At 42.5% G+C, this 20,685-nt stretch overlaps 1 protein-coding gene across 1 annotated transcript in view; it reads right to left on the reverse strand.

The window, feature by feature from the left end:
* pcsk5a (proprotein convertase subtilisin/kexin type 5a) overlaps positions 1-7,960 on the reverse strand; it is a gene marked incomplete at its 3' end in the record, with an annotated part of 38,155 nt that extends 30,195 nt beyond the window's left edge. The window contains exons 1-13 of the mRNA XM_084159649.1: positions 7,823-7,960; positions 6,540-6,644; positions 6,066-6,239; positions 5,548-5,691; positions 5,144-5,220; positions 4,738-4,826; positions 4,267-4,439; positions 3,310-3,528; positions 2,853-2,953; positions 2,479-2,582; positions 2,014-2,131; positions 1,566-1,754; positions 108-244 (exon numbers count right to left, since the gene is read on the reverse strand). Coding sequence (XP_084015775.1) covers positions 108-244; positions 1,566-1,754; positions 2,014-2,131; positions 2,479-2,582; positions 2,853-2,953; positions 3,310-3,528; positions 4,267-4,439; positions 4,738-4,826; positions 5,144-5,220; positions 5,548-5,691; positions 6,066-6,239; positions 6,540-6,644; positions 7,823-7,948 — 1,756 coding nt within the window. The 5' untranslated portion in view covers positions 7,949-7,960. The remainder of the gene's footprint in view (positions 1-107; positions 245-1,565; positions 1,755-2,013; positions 2,132-2,478; positions 2,583-2,852; positions 2,954-3,309; positions 3,529-4,266; positions 4,440-4,737; positions 4,827-5,143; positions 5,221-5,547; positions 5,692-6,065; positions 6,240-6,539; positions 6,645-7,822) is intronic.
* Positions 7,961-20,685: the final 12,725 nt, after the last annotated feature.

Consider the following 20,685-nt stretch of genomic DNA (forward strand, 5'->3'; position numbering starts at 1 on the left):
TCTTGTGATCAGGAAAAACCTCAGGACTCTACTCATACGTTACAGTATTTGATATCTGGTGTATTTCTTGTGGTATTGAATAGTGGTAGAAGTATAGCATGGCAGACCTGTTTCACTGTTGTCCCTCTGTTGAGAGGGAGTGTCCAGGACCTCTAGACTCCACTCTCCTGCTGCCTTCTCCCCCCAGCAGTGAGTGGTCATGAACTCCCAGCTCTGGAAGCCCTCAGTGGAGTGGTCAAGAGGCCTGGACCAAAACACAACCACAGTATAATATATTGACCACTATGACCAGGACCAAAACACAACCACTGTATAATATATTGACCACTATGACCAGGACCAAAACACAACCACTGTATAATATATTTACCACTATGACCAGGACCAAAACACAACCACGGTGTAATATATTGACCACTATGACCAGGACCAAAACACAACCACGGTGTAATATATTGACCACTATGACCAGGACCAAAACAGAACCATGGTGTAATATATTGACCACTATGACCAGGACCAAAACACAACCACGGTGTAATATATTGACCACTATGACCAGGACCAAAACACAACCATGGTGTAATATATTGACCACTATGACCAGGACCAAAACAGAACCATGGTGTAATATATTGACCACTATGACCAGGACCAAAACACAACCACGGTGTAATATATTGACCACTATGACCAGGACCAAAACACAACCATGGTGTAATATATTGACCACTATGACCAGGACCAAAACAGAACCATGGTGTAATATATTGACCACTATGACCAGGACCAAAACACAACCACGGTGTAATATATTGACCACTATGACCAGGACCAAAACACAACCACGGTGTAATATATTGACCACTATGACCAGGACCAAAACACAACCATGGTGTAATATAATGCAACTGTGACTCGGACCAAAATACATTATGATCTAACCATGTTACACTGTCATTTCTGGATTCTCTCTAAACCCAAAGTTTGTCATTACGTTTTCAGACCCAACATTTTACATTTACATTTTAATCATTTAGCAGACGCTCTTATCCAGAGCGACTTACAGTTAGTGAGTGCATACATTTTCATACAAAATGTAATCCAATGTCCACAATAGTCCACGTCCCATGCCATCTGTTGTATAGATCCTAAGTTTCCTATTCAATTGGCATTGAGGGATATATCTGGGATCTACAGCAGATGGGGTGGGATATGGACTTATCTCCACATTAGACCACTTATTTGGTGAGAAAAAGTCAGACAAAATACTTTTGAGGTGAACTATCACTTTAAATCACTCAGCACAACATCAGCCAGTATGTATCATCAACAAATATTTTGAATTTGTAATGAGTGGGTGAAGTGACCAATCCCACTTGTATTCAGTACTACAGTCCAACACCCTTTTCACACTATTATGCCAACCTGAACCATACTTTGTTGGCTCAGAAATTCCCTTTTCACAGCTCCAGGACCTATGGTGGATGTGTAACCAGGCCAGCACAATACAGTTAATCTTGTCTTGGCCCAGAAGTGTGAAAAGGGTCCAAGACAAGTCTTACCTGTTTGCCAGTAGCTGTGACTTGGTCCCCGCGGGTGATGTGAGTGTGATGGAGAGGTCACCTCTGTGACTGTGGGTGATGGTGACATGGATGACTACGTGTTCCAGATAGACAATGTGCTGCAGGGGATGAAGGGAGCAGCCAGTGGACTCATACACAGACCTCAGCACAAGGCCTGGAGGAATGGTTCTGTTATATGAGTGAGGTAGAGAGCGAGAGAAGAGGGGACAGGGGCGCGGAAGGGAGTAGAGAGAGGCAGAGGGGTGAAAGAGAATGTGGGAGAGAGAGTGAGAGAGAAGGACAGAGATACAGAGAAAGTACGAGCGAAACACAGAGAAATTGTGAGGGAATTCCCATGCCGATGAATTCTCTGTGGAGATGGATAGATGGATATGCTTCAAAGAGAATAGAGGATTGTGTCCATGTTGGGAAGCAGTCAGTCCAGTACCTGCTCTGTTGGATGGGAGCCTCCTTACACACATGCTGGGAGGGGACCAGTCTCCATCGCTCAGCCTCCTTCACCATGCTCTCTGCATCCAGCAGCCCAAAGCCATACAGGTGACTCACTGCCAATTAATAATTGAATTAATTAATTGAATTAATTGAATGAATGAATGAATGGACAGAAGGAAGAACAAATACATAAACAAACAAATAAATGAATGGATCAATGACTCTAGTAAGCAATCAATTAAGCAATTAGTCGGTCAATCCAGATAGGAATGTCTTAAATGTGGTTGTTTGTCGTGTAGTGGTACAGTAATAATTGTTCCCTTGTATGTGTTTTTGAATATCAATGGAAAATTATTATAAATGAAGGAAAGCCCTTTTAGTTTTCTGTAGCTAAGCGTTGAACGAACACAAACTCAATTGTGGACAGGATATGGGGAGCAAATTCAATCAAATCAGATACCCTGGTATCCAGCTCCGTTGGTGTGCCAGTCAGGGGAGGTCAGGTGACTGGCCTGTGACGTTCTGACAATAATGTGCTGTACGTCCCTCCAAGTCAGCATTGGGCTGGATCAGGGTCACACAGACACAAGTTAACAACACTGTATAGCATATTATCTTATAGCATAATATTTTCAATAGCTTATAACTAGGGCCAGGAGTTTTTCTTGACCACGTGACCTGTCAAGGAAGAATTTGCAGTCCAAGTTTTAGCCTGTAACTAGGGCCCAGAGTTGTTCCTGGTCAGGTCATGTGGTCAGGAAAAACTCCTTGTTACCTATAATATTATCAATAGATTTAGATATCAGTGATGATATCTCTAGGAAAGTAGGTTACTTGGCCTCCAGGGCGAGTGCGATGACCCCTGCTGCCATTGGAGCGGAGACTGAGGTCCCAGAATGCTCCTTGCTACAGCCTTGTTTCAGGTCCAATGTTACCTGCCAAATAGAAATAGTCCTGTTGTGTGACTATAAAATGTTACATTAGATGTGCTATTATGCCTTATAACATCATACAGGGGTTTTAAAGATACACTTTGTAACTTTCAGTTCATTTAATTTCCTACAAACACATTCTGTCAAGAAGCAAAATAAAAAAACGAATGGATATATTCACACCATCCTTTCATTTCACAAACAAGCGCTGCAGCTGAAAATAGCTGAAGTGGCTGCACCTTTAACATGTTTTAAATCACTGTCATATACAGCTATTGTATCAAATCAAATAATTAAGTAAAATCAAAATTGACTCGTCACGTATAGCCGAGTTGGGGCCGATATACAGCTTGACTCACCATCTTGGCTCCCTGTCTGTCGGTGGAGAAGGAGCTGTAGGTGGAAGCCAGTGTCGAGGGGCATGGCTCCAGGTAGTCAGGCCTGGCCCCACTCTGGGTGGTGCTGCTGATGGAGATGGTGTAGATGCTGTTGGTGTAGCCGTCACAGGAGCAGTGGTCCCTGCTCCGCCCACCATTACCCGACGCCCACACGAAGATGGAGCCACGTCCCTTCCTACCCTGGGGGGTTCATGGGAGTAATAGTTTTGGTCATATTACCTTTGAATTATCTTTATAGGATTTGGATTCTAGACACTGATCTAAGGTTGGTTTTGCGTATTCCCCTCATAATTGGTTTAGGCTAGGATTTGGGGAGTGTAAGCTTATCCTAGATCTGTGCCTAAGGGCACCCTTCTCCCCTGTGATTAATGCCAAGCGTGAAGAGCCACTAATGATTCATATTTGTATGTTATTTACATATTGATAAGAAGATAAAGATAAGCCCTAGAAGTAAACATACAGCCTGAGGCCAAAGACTGACACACAGACAAACACACACACACACACCACACTGACACACAGCTTTATTTTCGTGACATTTCAGGACATTTTGTGGAGCAAAATTGTTTGACCATTGAAAATCCTATTTTCCCTAACCCCTAACCCTAACCTTAAACCCCAGAACCCTAACCTTAACCCTAACCCAAAAAAACTAAACCTAACCCTTAAACTTAAAATAGCACTTGAGCAAATTCAGATGAAAAGAGTCCTAACTTTACGAAAAAAAGTTATTGTTTTCCTACCTTGTCGGGACATTCGATTGAATTATTAGGACATTGGGGCCCTGATAAGGTAGGAAAACAAGTACACACACAGACGCACATGCACACACACACAGTGGAGAATAAACTTTTTGACTGTACTGATGCAGACGAGTTAGACAGACACACAGACACACAAACATACACACACACTCACAGTGCGTATGCCGTTGTCTAAAGCGAGGCGAGCCAGAGGGCCAGGTCCTTCCACAGTCCTCCCGTCATCCTCCGGCCCCCAGCTGGCAGAGTAAATATCAATGTGCTGCTGCCTGAAGCTCAGGGATTGGGCCTCTACTATGTCCGTCACATCTCCGTCCAGCATACGAATGCCTGCAGATACGGGAGTGGGATGGACTTTCATAACCTTAGCATTCCATTCACTACATAGGATGGATCACCCATAGGAATGGACCACCTGACTTACAGGAGACCTTCAGCACCATACAGTATGTATGCATCTTCAATATACAATATACCTTTACTTCTACTTACTGAACTTGAACTGAATATACAGTATGTCAATTTTTTATGTGTTTGCACCAAGGAGACACATTTTATGTTTTTATAAACGTGACTAATAAAGAACTCTAAACTTTTTATGAACTTATGAACTGTCACATGGACTCACCACCTATCTGAGCATTGAAGGAGATTCCAACGGTGCACTGGGAGTTATTTGCTGCCGCGGCAACCATCCCAGCACATTTTGTTCCATGGCTTACCAGAAATAAAAGGGAATGTATACCACATTAGCTTAGTTGCATATGTATGAGGAGACAGGCTATATGTACGACATCAAACTGGCAAAGAATATACACATTCAAAGAAGTGAATATGCATATTCATATATGCATATTAATATAATATATGAGCATAATTGTGGGAAAAAATGTAAGTTGCTTTATAAAATGGGCTAAGATTCTGCAAAAAGCTGCAATAAGTAGGGCCCTAAGTTTTTCCTGACCACATGAACTTACCACGAAAAACTCACATCTCCAGCTATGACCAATCTGCATATTGAAAATAAGAATAACCTGTTGTCATTGCTGGAGTCGTATCTGGGCGTGGGGTCATCATCATTCTCATTGAAATCATAGCTCGCAAAGGGGTCCTAAGATACAGTGACACATAAAAAAACAAAAGTCAGTGGCTAATCGGCCTTTAGTGTCTTCCAGTCTGGTCTGGTCTAGTCTGGTCTATACTCCACCAGTCAGAGCCTATTGACTCACAAATCAACTAGGCAGTGTCTGAACACTAAAGTGGACAAGACATTTAGCCTGTATTTTAATACTCTGCATTGACCTTTAAAAGCTCCCGGCCAAGAGCTTTGACAGCATATTGGATCAGCTCTGGACTTTTACATTCGGGACATTTGCCAAATTGCTTTTAATAAATGTCCTTGTGAAGTCTTCAGAAGAGACGGTTCCGAGGCACTTACATAATTTGGCCTGAGATCAGGATGCTCTCTCTCGATGCCGTCATCCAAGATGGACACCACCACTCCCTTCCCTGTGTGTCCTCTCCTCCAGGCCCCCTCGATGTTCATGTAGGACGGACAGCCCTGGGAGCCCTCACTGCAGTGCTGTTGATGCGGGAGGGGGGGATCAGTAAATGTCATGTTTACTTGGATCATTAGTTGTTACTTTAGTAATATTTATAACTACAAGGCGTCCTCGCAAAGCACAATACAAAACAGTGGGGCATATGTGGGTAATGCACACACACCTGTAGCATGTTTGTAAATATATGTTTGACCCTGTTTAAATATACCTTTTAAAAACGCATCCTTCCTTCCTTTCTTCCTTCAGGTAATCACTGATCTGTTTCGCTTACATTGCTCTCATCAATCATGTCATGTCAGATTAGTGATTACCTCAAGGTAAGAGAAAGGATGTATTTATTACATTACTGTATGTCTGCAGTGCAGTTGTTGCCTCTCAGCTGAGAGATACTCACAATGTACCACAAGCTGCACCACTGGGGGTCATTGAAAACCAGTGTCTGGGTCTGGTTAGGTTGGATGGGGCCTGGGGGAATGTGTTTAGTCCGGACGTCAATGGAGTAGATGTGACTGGCTCTGGAGTTCCTCTTGGTCCTCCAATGGACCACCTGCTGCTGCACCCACTCCACCTGCAGAGGAATGGAGGTTATAGGGATCCTACTGTAGGCTACTTACAGTAGTATGGAATGCACACTTTAGAGGGTACAAGTGGAGTTTTGCATGCTTGCTGAGTCTGCTGAATTCCTTACAGGTAAAACGTCCAATTATATTCATATAGATTTTTTTTATGTCAATTGAGTCTTATGTGTGTGCGTGCGTGCTTGCTTGTGTGTGTGCTCGTTCATGTGTGTGTGTGCAGGATGTCATGCAGCTGATAAATTACATAGGAGGGTATCAATAACACCTCCAATGGGATCTAGTTACTGTACCTTGGTCTCCTTGGCGATGAGGTCAGTAAAGTCTTTGTTGGACACCGTCGACCGCTTCACCGTCCCACTGTGACGGAAACTATAAAAGTTGTTCAAGTCTCCAATCTGAGTAAAGTAGGAAACACATAAACACACAATCGTGTATATGTATCCTAATGAGATCTGATGCTTTTTCAGCTGTGTCCCCATGTCTAAATGGCTGATAAATAATGAAGCTGTCATTGACATCAGTCATTGAGAAGGTTACTTTACACCCCTACTAGACTTTCAGGCCAGCGCAACCTGAGCCCCAGGTACTGAGCCATGGGCTGGGCTACAGCCTGTGGATACACTCCTTTCTGACACCCAGGTTTATCATAATACCACCATTACGTATGTGTGCCTTGACCTGAACAGAAAGGAACTTAGGCTAGTACACACAAAACAGACCATGTTTCCATGAGGGCTCTAATAGAGGGAAGGACAAAACAGTAAGAGTAGTGCTTTGGCTATTCTTAGGACCATACTGCTGTTGCAATCCATGAGTGGAAATGATGACTCCTTGATCCCATTCAAACTATCATACATCGACCGACTGAGTTGTGAGATGACTGAAATCAATCTCTCCTTGAACCAGGATGGCAAATAGTAGCGTGAGCCTTCGTTTCAGCTCTGAAAAGATGTAGGCATATGAAAAGAGGGCTTGTGGCCTGAATCTTCTGATAAGGAAGATAGTCTGATGTGGGTGCTCACTACAAGGTCAATGACTTGGCTAATTTGATATGGGGGCCACATGACTGTTTGAGGTCTCAGAAACGAATCTGATGAGTGCTGCAGCCAAACAACCGTGAATGATTCAGAGTCAATGATTCAGATTAAATCTAGCATTTCATGCAAAAAGCTTGTCATTCACATGGGATAGAAAACGTCTTTCATCCAAAATAGACGTACTTTAAAGGAAACAGCTAATAAAATAGACCTAGGCTATGTATCAAAATGCTGGGTTGATGGGCAGATTTGACAAACTTAATGATGATGAATGAGTAAAGTTAGATTTCATGTTTAGGCCGAAGAACAGCGGACTAAACTCCACTCCATGGTGAACTTAATTCTGTCACCAGGAGTTTAGTCCGCTAGCCAAAGAGAAGTTTAGTAGGCCTAGGCTATAGACCGGTGGAACGTTTTCCCCCATATTTGCATTGCAGTCGAACCATGAACCAAATGATAACTTTGTCTCTGCAAAGGAAACATTAGGCTACTGTAGAAAAGTATGATTCTCATATGCAACTTTGAGGAGAACTTACCTGACCCAAATTGAGAAATCCATATTTCTCCGCTATACTGTCTGCAGAGGCGGGTGCCCCATTTATCCTGATCGCCCAGTCATTTGTGTATATTAGCGGTTGACAGAGTGGCACGAGACTCCCCATCCAAAGAAACGCGAAAATACCCATCATTCCGTTTGAAACAGGTCAACTCCGTGTCAGTTAGCTCAAAAGTTTTTACAAAAGTTTCTCTCTGACTCCTTTCAACGTCTGAAGCGCCTTCACATAGCGAGGAAGTTGTCAGTTACTAAAATAGACCTATGGTCGAAAAAAAATAAGAATATTATCGGTGAATGACTGCGTTCAAAACGTGTCCTGCAGAAAATGTAATTTCCTGTTGTAATCTACCAGTGAGGACCAACCTCATTTAGAATGCAGACTAGCCTAGATATCAGATTGCCATCTTCAATGGCCCTGTATGATCTCCTTTCAGTCACTCGTTGGTGACACAAATCAAATAGGCCTATTATTGGTCAAACTATAGGCCTACATTTCACAATGTTTTAAAAAGTGATTTGATTGACAAAAATGATGTCATTTACAAATGCTTGATAAATCATTAGTAAATGGCCTAGTCTATATAGGTTTTACTGACTGAGACATGTTGACTGTATACTTTAATTTCAATTACTCCCTTAGAAGTGTTAACTTGTATGATTAGGCCTAGACTACTCTGTGTGGCAGATGAGTAGCTTTCTTAGTGAGGAGTTGACACCACTGTCCTTGGGAGGTTTTTAACAATGTAATTATGTCAGACTCAGAGTTCCTAATTAGATTGTCAATCATTCCTATTCACTGAGGATCACGTCAAGATGGAGGCCTGCAGATTTATTGCAAAGAATATACTGGGATCTACACATCAGTGGAATATGGATTTTTGATGTACACTTTTGAGGTATGTAATCATCTGACATACAATGAATATTCCCTTTAACTATCTGTTATCCATTGAAAACACAATTTATTTTGTTTACAATACCTTGAGCTGACACCCTCTGAATGAACATTAGATTCAGTAGTACAATGAAGTCTCAATCCATTCCTAAAATGTGATCATGTTAGAAATGTTTTGCTGATAGAATATATACTGAACAAAAATACAAACGCAACATGTAAATTGTTGGTCCCTTGTTTCATGAGCTGAAATAAAAGATCCCTGTGATGAGGTGATGTTGAAGGAGAAAGGCGCAGGAGGGTAAATCACATAATAACAGGCTTTATTCTGCAACCACAGAGTTAAGCAGTAACGCATCAAAACACTCCAGTGCGCAAAACAGGCGCACTGGAAAATACAAGGCACACAGAGAAATATCCCGGCGATACAAAATACAAGGCGCTCCACCGAGCTTCTCTACTCTCCACAATAAACAATCACACACAAAGACAAGGGGGCAGAGGGAACACTTATACAGGTACTGATGAGGGGATATGAACCAGGTGTGTGGAATAAACAAGACAAAACAAATGGAATGATGAGATGAGGAGTGACAATGGCTAGAAGGCCGGTGACGACGAACGCTGAAGCCTGCCCGAACAAGGAGAGGTGGCAGCTTCATAGGAAGTCGTGACAATCCCAGAAATGTTCCATACACACAAAAAGCTTATTTCTCTCAATTTTTGTGAACAAATTTGTTTACATCCCTGTTAGTGAGCATTTCTCCTTTGCGAAGATAATCCATCCACCTGACAGGTGTGGCAAATCAAGAAGCTGGTTAAACAGCCTGATCATTACACAGGTTCACCTTATGCTGGGGACAATAAAAGGCCACCCTCAAAAAAAAGTTTTGTCACACAACACAATGCCACAGATGTTTCAAGTTTTGTTTACTGCAGGAATGTCCATCAGAGCTGTTGCCAGATAATTTAATGTTAATTTCTCTACCATATGCCGCCTCGTTTTAGAGAATTTGGCAGTACGTCCAACCAGCCTCATAACCGTAGAACACGTGCAACCACGCCAGCGCCGGGCCTCCACATCTTCACCTGCGCAATCGTCTGAGACCAGCCACCTGGACAGCTGATGAAACTGTGGGTTTGCACAACTAGAATTTCTGCACAAACTGTCAGAAACCGCCTCAGGGAAGCTCATCTGCGTGCTCGTTGTCCTCATCAGGGTCTTGACCTGACTGCAATTCGGCATCGTAACCGACTTCAGTGGGCAAATGCTCACCTTCGATGGCCACTGGCACGCTGAAGAAGAGTGTTCTTCACGGATGAATCCCGGTTTCAACTGTACTGGGCAGATGGTAGACAGCGTGTATGGTGTCGTGTTGGCGAGCGGTTTGCTGTTGTCAACGTTGTGAACAGAGTGCCCCATGGTGGCGGTGGGGTTATGGTATGGGCAGGCATAAGCTACAGACAATGAACACAATTGCATTTTATCGATGGCAGTTTGTATGCACGGAGATACCGTGAAAAGATCCTGAGGCCCATTGTCGTGCCATTCATCCGCCGCCATCACCTCATGTTTCAGCATGATAATGCACGGCCCCATGTCTCAAGGATCTGTAAACAATTCCTGGAAGCTGAAAATGTCCCAGTTCTTCCATGGCCTGCATACTCACCAGACATGTCACCCATTGAGCATGTTTGGGATGCTCTGGATCGATGTGTATGACAGCATGTTCCAGTTCCCGCCAATATCCAGCAACTTGGCACAGCCATTGAAGAGGAGTGGGACAACATTCCACAGGCCACAATCAACAGCCTGATCAACTCTATCAACTCGCGCTGCATGAGGCAAATAGTGGTCACACCAGATACTGACTGCTTTTCTGATCCACGCCCATACTTTTTTTTAAAGGTATCTATGACTAACAAATGCATATCGATTTTCCCAGTCATGTGAAATACATAGATTCGGGCCTAATGAATTTATTTAAATTGACAGATTTTCCTTATATGAACTGTAACTCAGTAAAATCTTTGAAATTATTGCATGTTGTGTTTATTTTTGTTCAGTGTATATCCTTTCATCATTGAACCATTGCAAGTTTTTAGAATGATTTATTATTGATATGAATTATTAATTATACTTCTACATCATGTAGGCTGTGTGTTGCAATAGTTCTGCTTGAATGAATTCCCTTTATTCAGTTAAATGTGTTTTGAATTGCACATTTTAATAAAAGGGTTGGTGATGCAATATGCACATCGGCTTTATCATCTAGTATTCCACTTTGGAATGAAAACAAACTGGATGAAAGCTGAAGAAAACAAAGAAAAAGCACCTCTCGGCAAGCAGTCACAGGACTTTGAAGTTATCTAACATGTCCTTGGAGAGACTGACTTTGATGTTCCAGAAAATTCAGCTCAAACAAACTGCAAATTCCCCTGGAAATAATTGTCAAACTGGATTCTCGAGCACCTTGACTACCCAGCGAGTAGCTAAGGCATCAGCCCTCCTACCTATTTATTTGGTGTTAAAATGTTTTGCTTTAATACTAACTCTTAATGCACCTCTAGAGTACAGGTCCAAAGGGGGTAGTTGTTGAATGCAAATGCACACAAACATTTTCAAGTTCTGAAAGTCTTTAGTTTTGTCTTCAGCATTTGTTGCTTATTATTCAAACCTTAGAATTATTCAATTGTTTGAACGCGTTTCAAGGGACTTGCTCTGTCTGAGATTGCGTTTTCGGTCTGCTCTTTTACCAGCAATAACAGCTCTTACTAAAAGAAATTGGGTTAGCCCTCATTTTGAATACATCCTCTTTCCCTTCCCCTTTATGCAGTCTAATAAACAGGCTACAGGCCACGTTGCTTTACCTACACAAACCTCTAATTAAACTAACTAGCTACTGTGACAAGTGGCTGCAGGGCTAGGCCTATGATTAGGACAGTTAGTCATTACACTTCACAGCACAATGAATATCTCAACCCCATTTTCCTCCTGATAATGGAAGCCAGAGAAATCACTCTGTACACCCCCTCTCTCTTTAACTGGGCTTTATTTACATATACTGATTAATGCCCTGGTCTTTCTTCACTGTGGTGATGTCGGGGGTGGCGGGGGAGAATTTAGCTCATATTTTATTAAACCAATCTGCGCCTGAATTGACTCAGAAACTCGGCAGGTCCTTAATTCATTATTCACTGTTCCCCTGTGACATAGCCACTGCAGCGGCACTACACATGTAGATGGCACTCCGATAAGTGCGGCGGTTCTGCCTTTGAAATCCCTCAGTATGACTTGGTGCCAGCCGAGCTACGAGATGTGCAGAGGCATTGTTTAACTCCCTGCAGTCAAGCAAAGTTTATTTTCCATTTCCATTGTGTTTGTGTGTGTGTTTTGTGTTTGTGTGTGCTCAAATCTTGCATGAAATCCCATATCTTTCTGCAAACTATTCAATATATTATGTTTTCCATCTCCATTGTAGGCAATACAGGGGTCCTCATCTTTCAGCTTAATGAGAAAAATCTTGGTGCAGAATTACAGGTTAGCGATGTATTTAATCAAATCAATATTGCGGAAATAATAAAAGATATCTAGCTTGCTCCGCATCAGTTCGTAGACATTTGGCAAACAATACTTTGTGTAGCTGTCTAAGGGGTTGGTACTGTTTTTATCACATTGAATGTACAGTAGAAGGACCTAATTTGTTGTCATCTGATAAGAAAGTGAGGCATAATTTCTCTATTATTTAACAGTTTAGGCTAATGACTCATAATAGCATTACTATTCAGCACGTACAAGGGCAGTCACATGGATTTCATGCACTTTTGTTGATGCCTCGGGTCAGAATTTGTCAGTGAAGGCTATTAGCTACATTGCATTGGATTGCGTTATGTTGTGTTGGCCAACTTTGACCCTGGCATCGCTTTGAAGTGTCTCGAAAACAGACATTGTGTTCATCCATTTGAACCCATCACTCCTGCTTCTCAGCCACTGTAATGCTATACTCTGACATCTGTCTTTCGACTCACACCGACAGAGCAGAGCTGCATTGATGTGAGAGGGGAGTTGCTTTTGTGTATCACCCTTATCTGTTCTGCAGCACTGACAAAATGTGTTACCTTTACCGTTTTCCAGCCCAACCTGGCTGTGTATTTGTATGTATTCTGAGCCAGTCTTCCTCGCTTCCCCTTTGTTCCTTCCTCCAGGCAGACCTCAGATCTTCTTTTCTGTTCTGTAATCCCTGCTCTGTCATCGGGATTACAGCTCACTGCTGTACAGGATTAATGACTGACAACTCTACACTCCTCACAGAGCCAAGGAAGGGAGATGGGGATAGGCCTCTGGATGTGTGGGTGAGAAACAACTGTGTAGCTCTGGGGGAGATAATGTAATATTATCTGGGAGAAGCACTATACATTTGGGGTGTGTATGTTGGGGTGGTTGTGTGTGTGGGAGGGGGATTGTGCTTGTGTGTGTTTGTGTGTTTATATTTTTAGGACTGTGATACTTGCACAGCAAAAGCAGTTCCACTTATATACCTCATTGGAGCACAACAGGATGCAGGGCTCAGTTGGTGAGCCTCGGGCCTCTATTGAACTGAATTAGGCTGTGTGATGAAATGTGTGTGTGTGTGTGTGTGTGTGTGTGGGTGCGTGCATGTGAGCGAGAGAGACTTTGTGACTGTGTGTGTGACGATCCATGTCCGAGTGCTCAGCAGTGAGAAAAGTTGACACTGCTTGCTCTCCAAATGTTCAACCAAGTGTCGACACACGAGGGCATGTTGCTGGAAACCTGTTCGGAGTTGCACCCAAAAACCGTTAGGCTGTTGGGTTGTGTCTGTGAAGCTTTGAAAAATCAATTCTGTCTCTGCAACATCTGCCACACTACATCTGTTCCCAAACTAAACACTCCATTCTCCTTCCTTCAGACGATACTGTCTTGTCTGTATTGGGAAACTGCAAGAAAAAATAAGGCTAGTTAGATTCAATAATTTAAATCAATTGCATAGGATTTGGAAGAAAACAAAGTGACTGTTGTTGTCAAATGTTTGTGTAGACTGTTGACCCAAGTATGTGTCACGATGTGAAGACCATCACTAACGAGGAATCTGCCGTGTTTTTGGTCGTTTGCAGTCGTCAAGCAGCTGAGGCCTAATTTTGTGAGACGAGCCCCGGAGCGTCCAGGACAATTGGGTCTGCAAAGCCATCTGGGGGACCATGATGCACTGCTTCTGCATCTCCTTGTGTTGGGTTGCGTAATGTTTCGGGTCCTGCATCGCTTGAGGTCAACAGGCGTTTCATCCCAATCGATGTATTTTCATGCTGAAAAGTTGTTAGTTGAAACACCATTGTGTCACGACCACAGTCGTACTAACGTTTGAGTGATTATTCATTCATAATATATAATAATATATGCCACCCAGCACATGCTTTTCCAGAGTGACTTACAGTAAAGTAAGTACTAGTGCAATACGTGCTATACACTTGTTTCTCATCACAAGTGTTCATCCTGTTAAAAATCTATGAGAGCAGAAATGACACTATACTCAAACAAATTGTGGTAAAATACTTTATAGAGCAGTAATCCGTATCTGAAATATAGCAATTCAAGCAGTAGAACTCTCTGTTTTTATGTACACTTTAATAATTTTAACCCCTCACTTTTTCTCGTGGTGCATTTCTCAGCCTGATTGAGCATGTGTGTGTGTCTGTCGTTTTTGAATGATCAATTCTATTAAAAGTTTTAAATAAGGGTCATCATAATAATTGATTGGCTGAAACATCTCTGGATATAAAAGCTGGTGTTCTGACCCTCATTTGTCCATTAGTGATGAGGATGGATCCTTCCTCTCTTCTCTGTACACTCATTCTTTTCCTCTTGTTTTTTTATTCCCTCCATCCCCTAGCCTTTTATACTTAGTCACTGCCTTATCCTTTCTTTTCATCTACTACACTTTCACTTCTATAATTGGTTACGTTTTCAGAAGACTTCAGCACATTTTACAGTACCTCCCTCCCTGCACAAACAACTGATCTCAGGTGCTGAAGAGGCATTTCGGTGCAACTACAACACATGCATGTTCCACTTTCCACTCTATACAGTTCAAACACGTCAGGATCAAAACAGATTCCATTCATCTCCACACTAGGGGTCTTCCAGGTCCTTTACCTAATTTTATACCTCTTTAATATCTCTTTTATACCTCACTTCATTTTCTCTCTTGTTTACTGCTTCTTCTCACACTTGTTTTGAGCGTCCATTTTCTTTTTCTCTCTCCTTCCATATCACTCCACACACCACCACTCAGTCCCTCGCAGTCTTTAGAAGGAGTGTCCTTATTCATTGTGTCCTTCCCTACTTTTCCCCCTTTAAAATTCACAAGAACCAAAAGCACTTCTTCCGGCTCTTCTTGCCGCTGTGAGAGGGGCGTGCCGGTGTCACCGGCAGGGGTGAGTCCTGGCGGTGTGGCGTGGTGGGCTGGGGGGTCACAGTGGCTAGGGGGGAGCCCTCTGGAGGGTCCCCTACCCTCCACGTGCGGATCACTGCCCCCTCCTGCAGCCGGAAGTCATGCTCCACACTGCAGAGAAGAGAGAGAAGGATTAAGTCACAAATACCCGTCTCTCACTATCATGTCAACCTGAACTGTACGGTACTTTTCATAAATTCACTCTTGCAATCTACTCCGATATTACTGCACTCTGGTTTGAGAGTCCCACAGCTCAGAATAACTGATGCATTTACAAACAACCTACACCCGGTTGTTGTAAGAAACGACATTCAATTCTTGCCAGTAACACAGTTAAAGTCACTGGCCCTCTAGATAACATGAAAACAGTCTAACCAGCTCTGCTAAGGTAAGTAAAATGTTCAGAGTGAAGTGTTCTCTCATTTACTGTATGTCTGGATGTAGCTACCAAGCTAGCCAACTTTAGCCAGTTAGCTTCGGTGCTTGACTGCCGTTGTGAGATCAGAACGCTCAGATCAACCCTACTCTTCAGCCAGAGCATCCAGTGTGTGCTCTGACCACTCCGAGAGTGAAACGCTCTGAATTTATGAACAGACAATCTGACAACGCTCTGAGTTTACGAACGGTCCAGAGTGTACTCTTTACGAACACACCCATTGTCCATTCCTGCTTGGTTCCAGCAACTATGGTGGATGAGTAAGCAAGTCAGCAGAGTACAGCCCGGCTCGGCTTGGTTCAGCTTGTCTCCATAGTGTGAATAGACCAAAAGAGGGGTATAAAAAGCAAGAAAAAGAAAGGCAGCTAAGATACTGTTTCAGTGGTGACAGTATAGCTTTAGGGCCTAGTATGTAGGAGTAGCGTCAGGTTTAAACTCTGATGCACCCCCTCCACAGTCTATAAGCTATTCAGGTGAGGCATTAATAAATAAACACATCGTAGATAAAGAAAAGCCTATAAGGACTATTTACCTGCAGTTACACGTTCAGTAAACTGAATTGTGCTTCCCCCTGCAAACATATTTTGTTCAATTTTGTTTTACTTTGCTGCTTGCTATTCTTTCTGATTATGCAGTGCATGTCCTAGTTAGGTGGAGTTTCTCATCACAGCACAGATGCTAAGATGAAGAGTGGGATAGAGAGATGCAGAGGGCGAGACTTGACACAACAGCAGGACCCTGAACTTCAACAGCAGAACAATGAAATGTATCAGGAGCTTCACATTCTTCTCAATTTATACTAGACATCCGGCTTTGTCTCCCACACACACATATACACACACACAAACACACACACACTGTCACTCGCTCACCAGCCACTTCAGTCTGCCTTTTGCACTTTTTATTCAAACGCATAAAACAACTCTCAGGAATAGGCACTCAGACAGACACAGGCAGGTAGAGTAATGGACAAAAGGCAGGCAACAGTACAGACGGAGTATCTCAAAGAGGATTTCATCCATCCCCACTGTATACTACCGTAGTACAGAAGGTGGGGAAAAGTTACTTCAAAACTGAACCTCTTTTTCGCTCTAGAATGTAAAGAGTCTATCCATAGCAGCTTGGAAAAACGAGCACATAGGGGACTGCTATGTGACTGACTGCTAAAGCTTCAGATAAAAACACAGACCAACTCCAGCAGCCTATAAATAGTGGTGAGGCAGCCTCAAGCACTAGCTGAGTAGCCTGCTCCCTCTACCCCATCCCAACACACACATACACAGACACAAACACGTCCCCCCTCTGTACGAGCCACCACTATCCCAAGACAGTAACCCTCCAGATTTCCCCAGTGAGATGTCCTATGTTCCCACTGTGTTCCTTTTTGTGTAAATGAACAGCCCCAGTCTGTGGCCCCAGCATGATCAAGGCTCGACAGGCACTGGAGGGAGCTGTCCGCCCTCAACCTTAATTATCTCAGCTAGCATCAAGCATCAAGGAGCCTACTTAGTGACTACCGTGCAGTGGCACAAACACAACACACACGCACGCGTGCACACACACACACTCCTACCCCTTTGCTGTGCTGCTGTGCTACTGATCTCAGGCCTGTGTGAAAATAAAATGTGCTTTAACCCTCAAGCTACAGACTGGGGTCATTTTGACCCCAGAGGCATATTTTTGATCTTAGCCCAAATGTGGTTTATTCAATTCTTACTATTTTTCATGACTGTTAATCAACTTGTTCTTAACTAATCTAAATTATTATTGTGTGGACTTAGTTTAGTTTAGTGGACTCCTTTGGGGTGATTTTGACCCCAGCCAAAAACACATAATTTCGCCTATAGTAATTTGATAAATTACTATTATCTTTTTTTGAATCTAGGTTTTTTATGGAAACATAATTACAAGTTATCCATATACAACCAGAGGGTGGAGGGGGACCTGTATCAGTGATTTTGACCAGATAGACAGATCATCTGCAGAGATATAGCTCCCCATGTACTCACCTAAGATTATACTTTTCTGTACCACGTACAATGCATTCGGTAGGTATTCAGAGCCGTTGACTTTTTCCAAATGTCTATTACGTTACAGCCTTATTCTAAAATGGATTAAATAAAACAATTTCCTCATCAATGTACACACAATAGCCCATAATGACAAAGCAAAAACTGTTTTTTAGACATTTTTGCAAATGTATTAAAAATAAAAAACAGATACCTTATTTACGTAAGTATTCAGACCCTTTGCTATGAGACTCAAAATTGAGCTGAGGTGCATCCTGTTTCTATTGATCATCCTTGAGATGATTCTACAACTTGATTGGAGTCCTTCTCCATTAAGAAGTAGTCAATTTTCTTCTTCACGATTGGCTGATTCCTCCTGATGACCCAGTTGGATGTGACTCTAACCAGGTCACCAAGAGGGATCAGCCAATGAAGTTGAAAGTCCCACCTAGTTGACTACATTAAAATGGTGGAAGCCTTCAATGGCGCTGCCCATGCTAATCGACCTTTTGGCCAGTAAATATTATACCTTCCTGTATGGTGTCCCATATATACTGAACAAAAATATAAACGCAACATGCAACAATTTCAAAGATTTTACTGAGTTACAGTTCATATAAGGAAAACAGTCAATTTAAATAAATTCATTAGGCCCTAATCTATGGATTTCACATGACTGGGCAGGGATGCAGCCATGGGTGGGCCTTGGAGGGCATAGGCCCACCCACTTGGCAGCCAGGCCCACCAATTGGGGAGCCAGGCCCAGCCAATCAGAATTAGTTTTCCCCCACAAAATGACAGAAATACTCCTCAGCACCCCCCACCCCTCCTCAGATGATCTTGCAGGTGAATAAGACAGATGTGGAGGTCCTGGGCTGGCGCGGTTACATGTAGTAACACAAGAGAAATAAAATACACAATAATTAAGCTATATCAGTGGAGGCTCCTCAGAGGAGGAAGGGGAGGAACATCCTCAGTGAATTTCTGAAAAAGAAACATAGCAAAACATGATTTTCTTTCTTTTTAGATTAAACTAGACTAAATATATTCACGTCACCAAATAATTGATTAAAACACACTGTAGCCTCAACAGCACTCTGTAGGGTAGCACCATGGTGTAGCCGGAGGACAGCTAGTTTCCGTCCTCCTCTGGGTACATTGACTTCAATACAAAACCTAGGAGGCTCATGGTTCTCATCCTCCAACATATCAGAGCTCTTGCAGCATGAACTGAGATGTTGTCCACTCAATCAAAGGATCAGATAATGAATCTAGTACTGAAAGCTTAAGCTACAGCTAGCTAGCACTGCAGTGCATAAAATGTGGTGAGTAGTTGACTCAAAGAACAAGAAAGCTGATAGCTGAACAGTTTTGAACAAATTAATTTCTTCAAAAAGGAAGGAGAAGCAAGAGAGAGAGAGAGATAGCGATATTTGTTTCACTTTCACTTACCTAGCTAGCGAATGCAACTAGCTAGTTTAGCCTACTCAAACACCCGGCTCAAATAGAGAGTGATGCCATGTTAGCTAGCTGACTAGTGATCATGCTGTTTGTATGTGGCTGCTATGAAAGTGAACTGTGTTTGCGTGTGATCAGGGGTGTCATTCATTCTGCTGATTTTGTTGAAAAACGTTTCTTAAACGGAAGCAAACGGAACAGAACAGGGATAAACATACCTGAATTTGTCCAATAGAAACTCTCGTTTGCAACTTTTGGACTAATGATTACACCCTAGATCAGGTAGATGCAGGCAAGAGTGTGCAAGGCGGTATTGAACGTGTCACTGTCTGTCACCTTGATTGCGTAAATGTTTCTCTCGACCTATGCACCTACGTTGTAAACATTCATTTATAGACTAGGCTGTAGCAACCTCAAGATGGGTACAGGGAAAATTTGAGTATCATGTAGTAACCTAAACCTATCGATGTTACATTGAGCTGGGTGAATGGAATATGAATAACAGTCATCCAATATGCTGTAATATAAATATCTTCAGTTTGTGTTGGAAAGAGAAGGGTTAATGTCCAATCAGGTTTTTTCTCTTGAGGTCTCTGGATAGAAAAATCTAGCTAGCTCAGCCAGTCATTGGCTAGGCCTCTAGAAGCTGGACAGAAGGCCTCTACCATTCAACTGTATTAAATCAGAATTGTGGGGTGACAGTGAAATGAACCAATCACATTTTGACTTGCAATGGATGGGACCATTTAAAATAAGTCACATGTGAGAGCACAAGAGCAAATAATCAGTGGTGCAAACAGTAGTTTTCCAACGCTAACGCTTGTAATGTTAGCTACCTTGTGTTGTAGTAGTGTGACAATGGTGATTGTGGCTTCAGCAGCTGTTATTAACTTCAAGGTGGATGTTGTTAATAATTTGTTCATATCACCCTTTTTAAGATTAACTTTCAAACTTCTTTCAAACAAATGATCGTCATCTGGTGAGTGGCGCTATTTTTTGTTGCAGCTTGCTTGCTGTTAGCTATCTCTTTGAAAATAATGACTGTGAAACGTTGTTGAATTTAAACTTTAGATCACTGGTTAGTGTGATGAACGTGATTAAAAATATATTTGCAATCGGAAGTAATAGCTGGTTTGTTCACTTCATTTTGGAAATTAAATGGTTGTGCTTTTGTATTGTTATGATTTAATGGGGCCTACTGGAGTGAATGGGCTGCTTATTCTTTAACATTAATTTAATGCTGTGTGTGACTGCTGTCGCCTGTCGATCAGCCGTGTCTATGTGTTCGACCAAAACTGGCTCTCCTTCAGCGCCATGGAGTGCACAGGTATTCTGGTAGCTGTCCTTTCAGCACCACGAGCCATTCACCTGTGACACTGTTGTTGTCGCTGTTGGTGATAAGGGGCGGCAGGTAGCCTAGCGGTTAAAAGCTTTGGGCCAGTAACCGAGAGGTTGCTGCTTTGAATCCAGTGGCGGCTCCTGAAAAAATTCTCAGGGGGGGCAATTTTTCTGATGATTTAGGTGACCTACACACATTTTAAAAAAAGATATGTCCAGCAACAACATGAAGACAGGGGC

Source organism: Coregonus lavaretus (assembly GCF_964263955.1).
Source record: "Coregonus lavaretus genome assembly, chromosome: 4".
NCBI classification, from domain to species: domain Eukaryota; kingdom Metazoa; phylum Chordata; class Actinopteri; order Salmoniformes; family Salmonidae; genus Coregonus; species Coregonus lavaretus.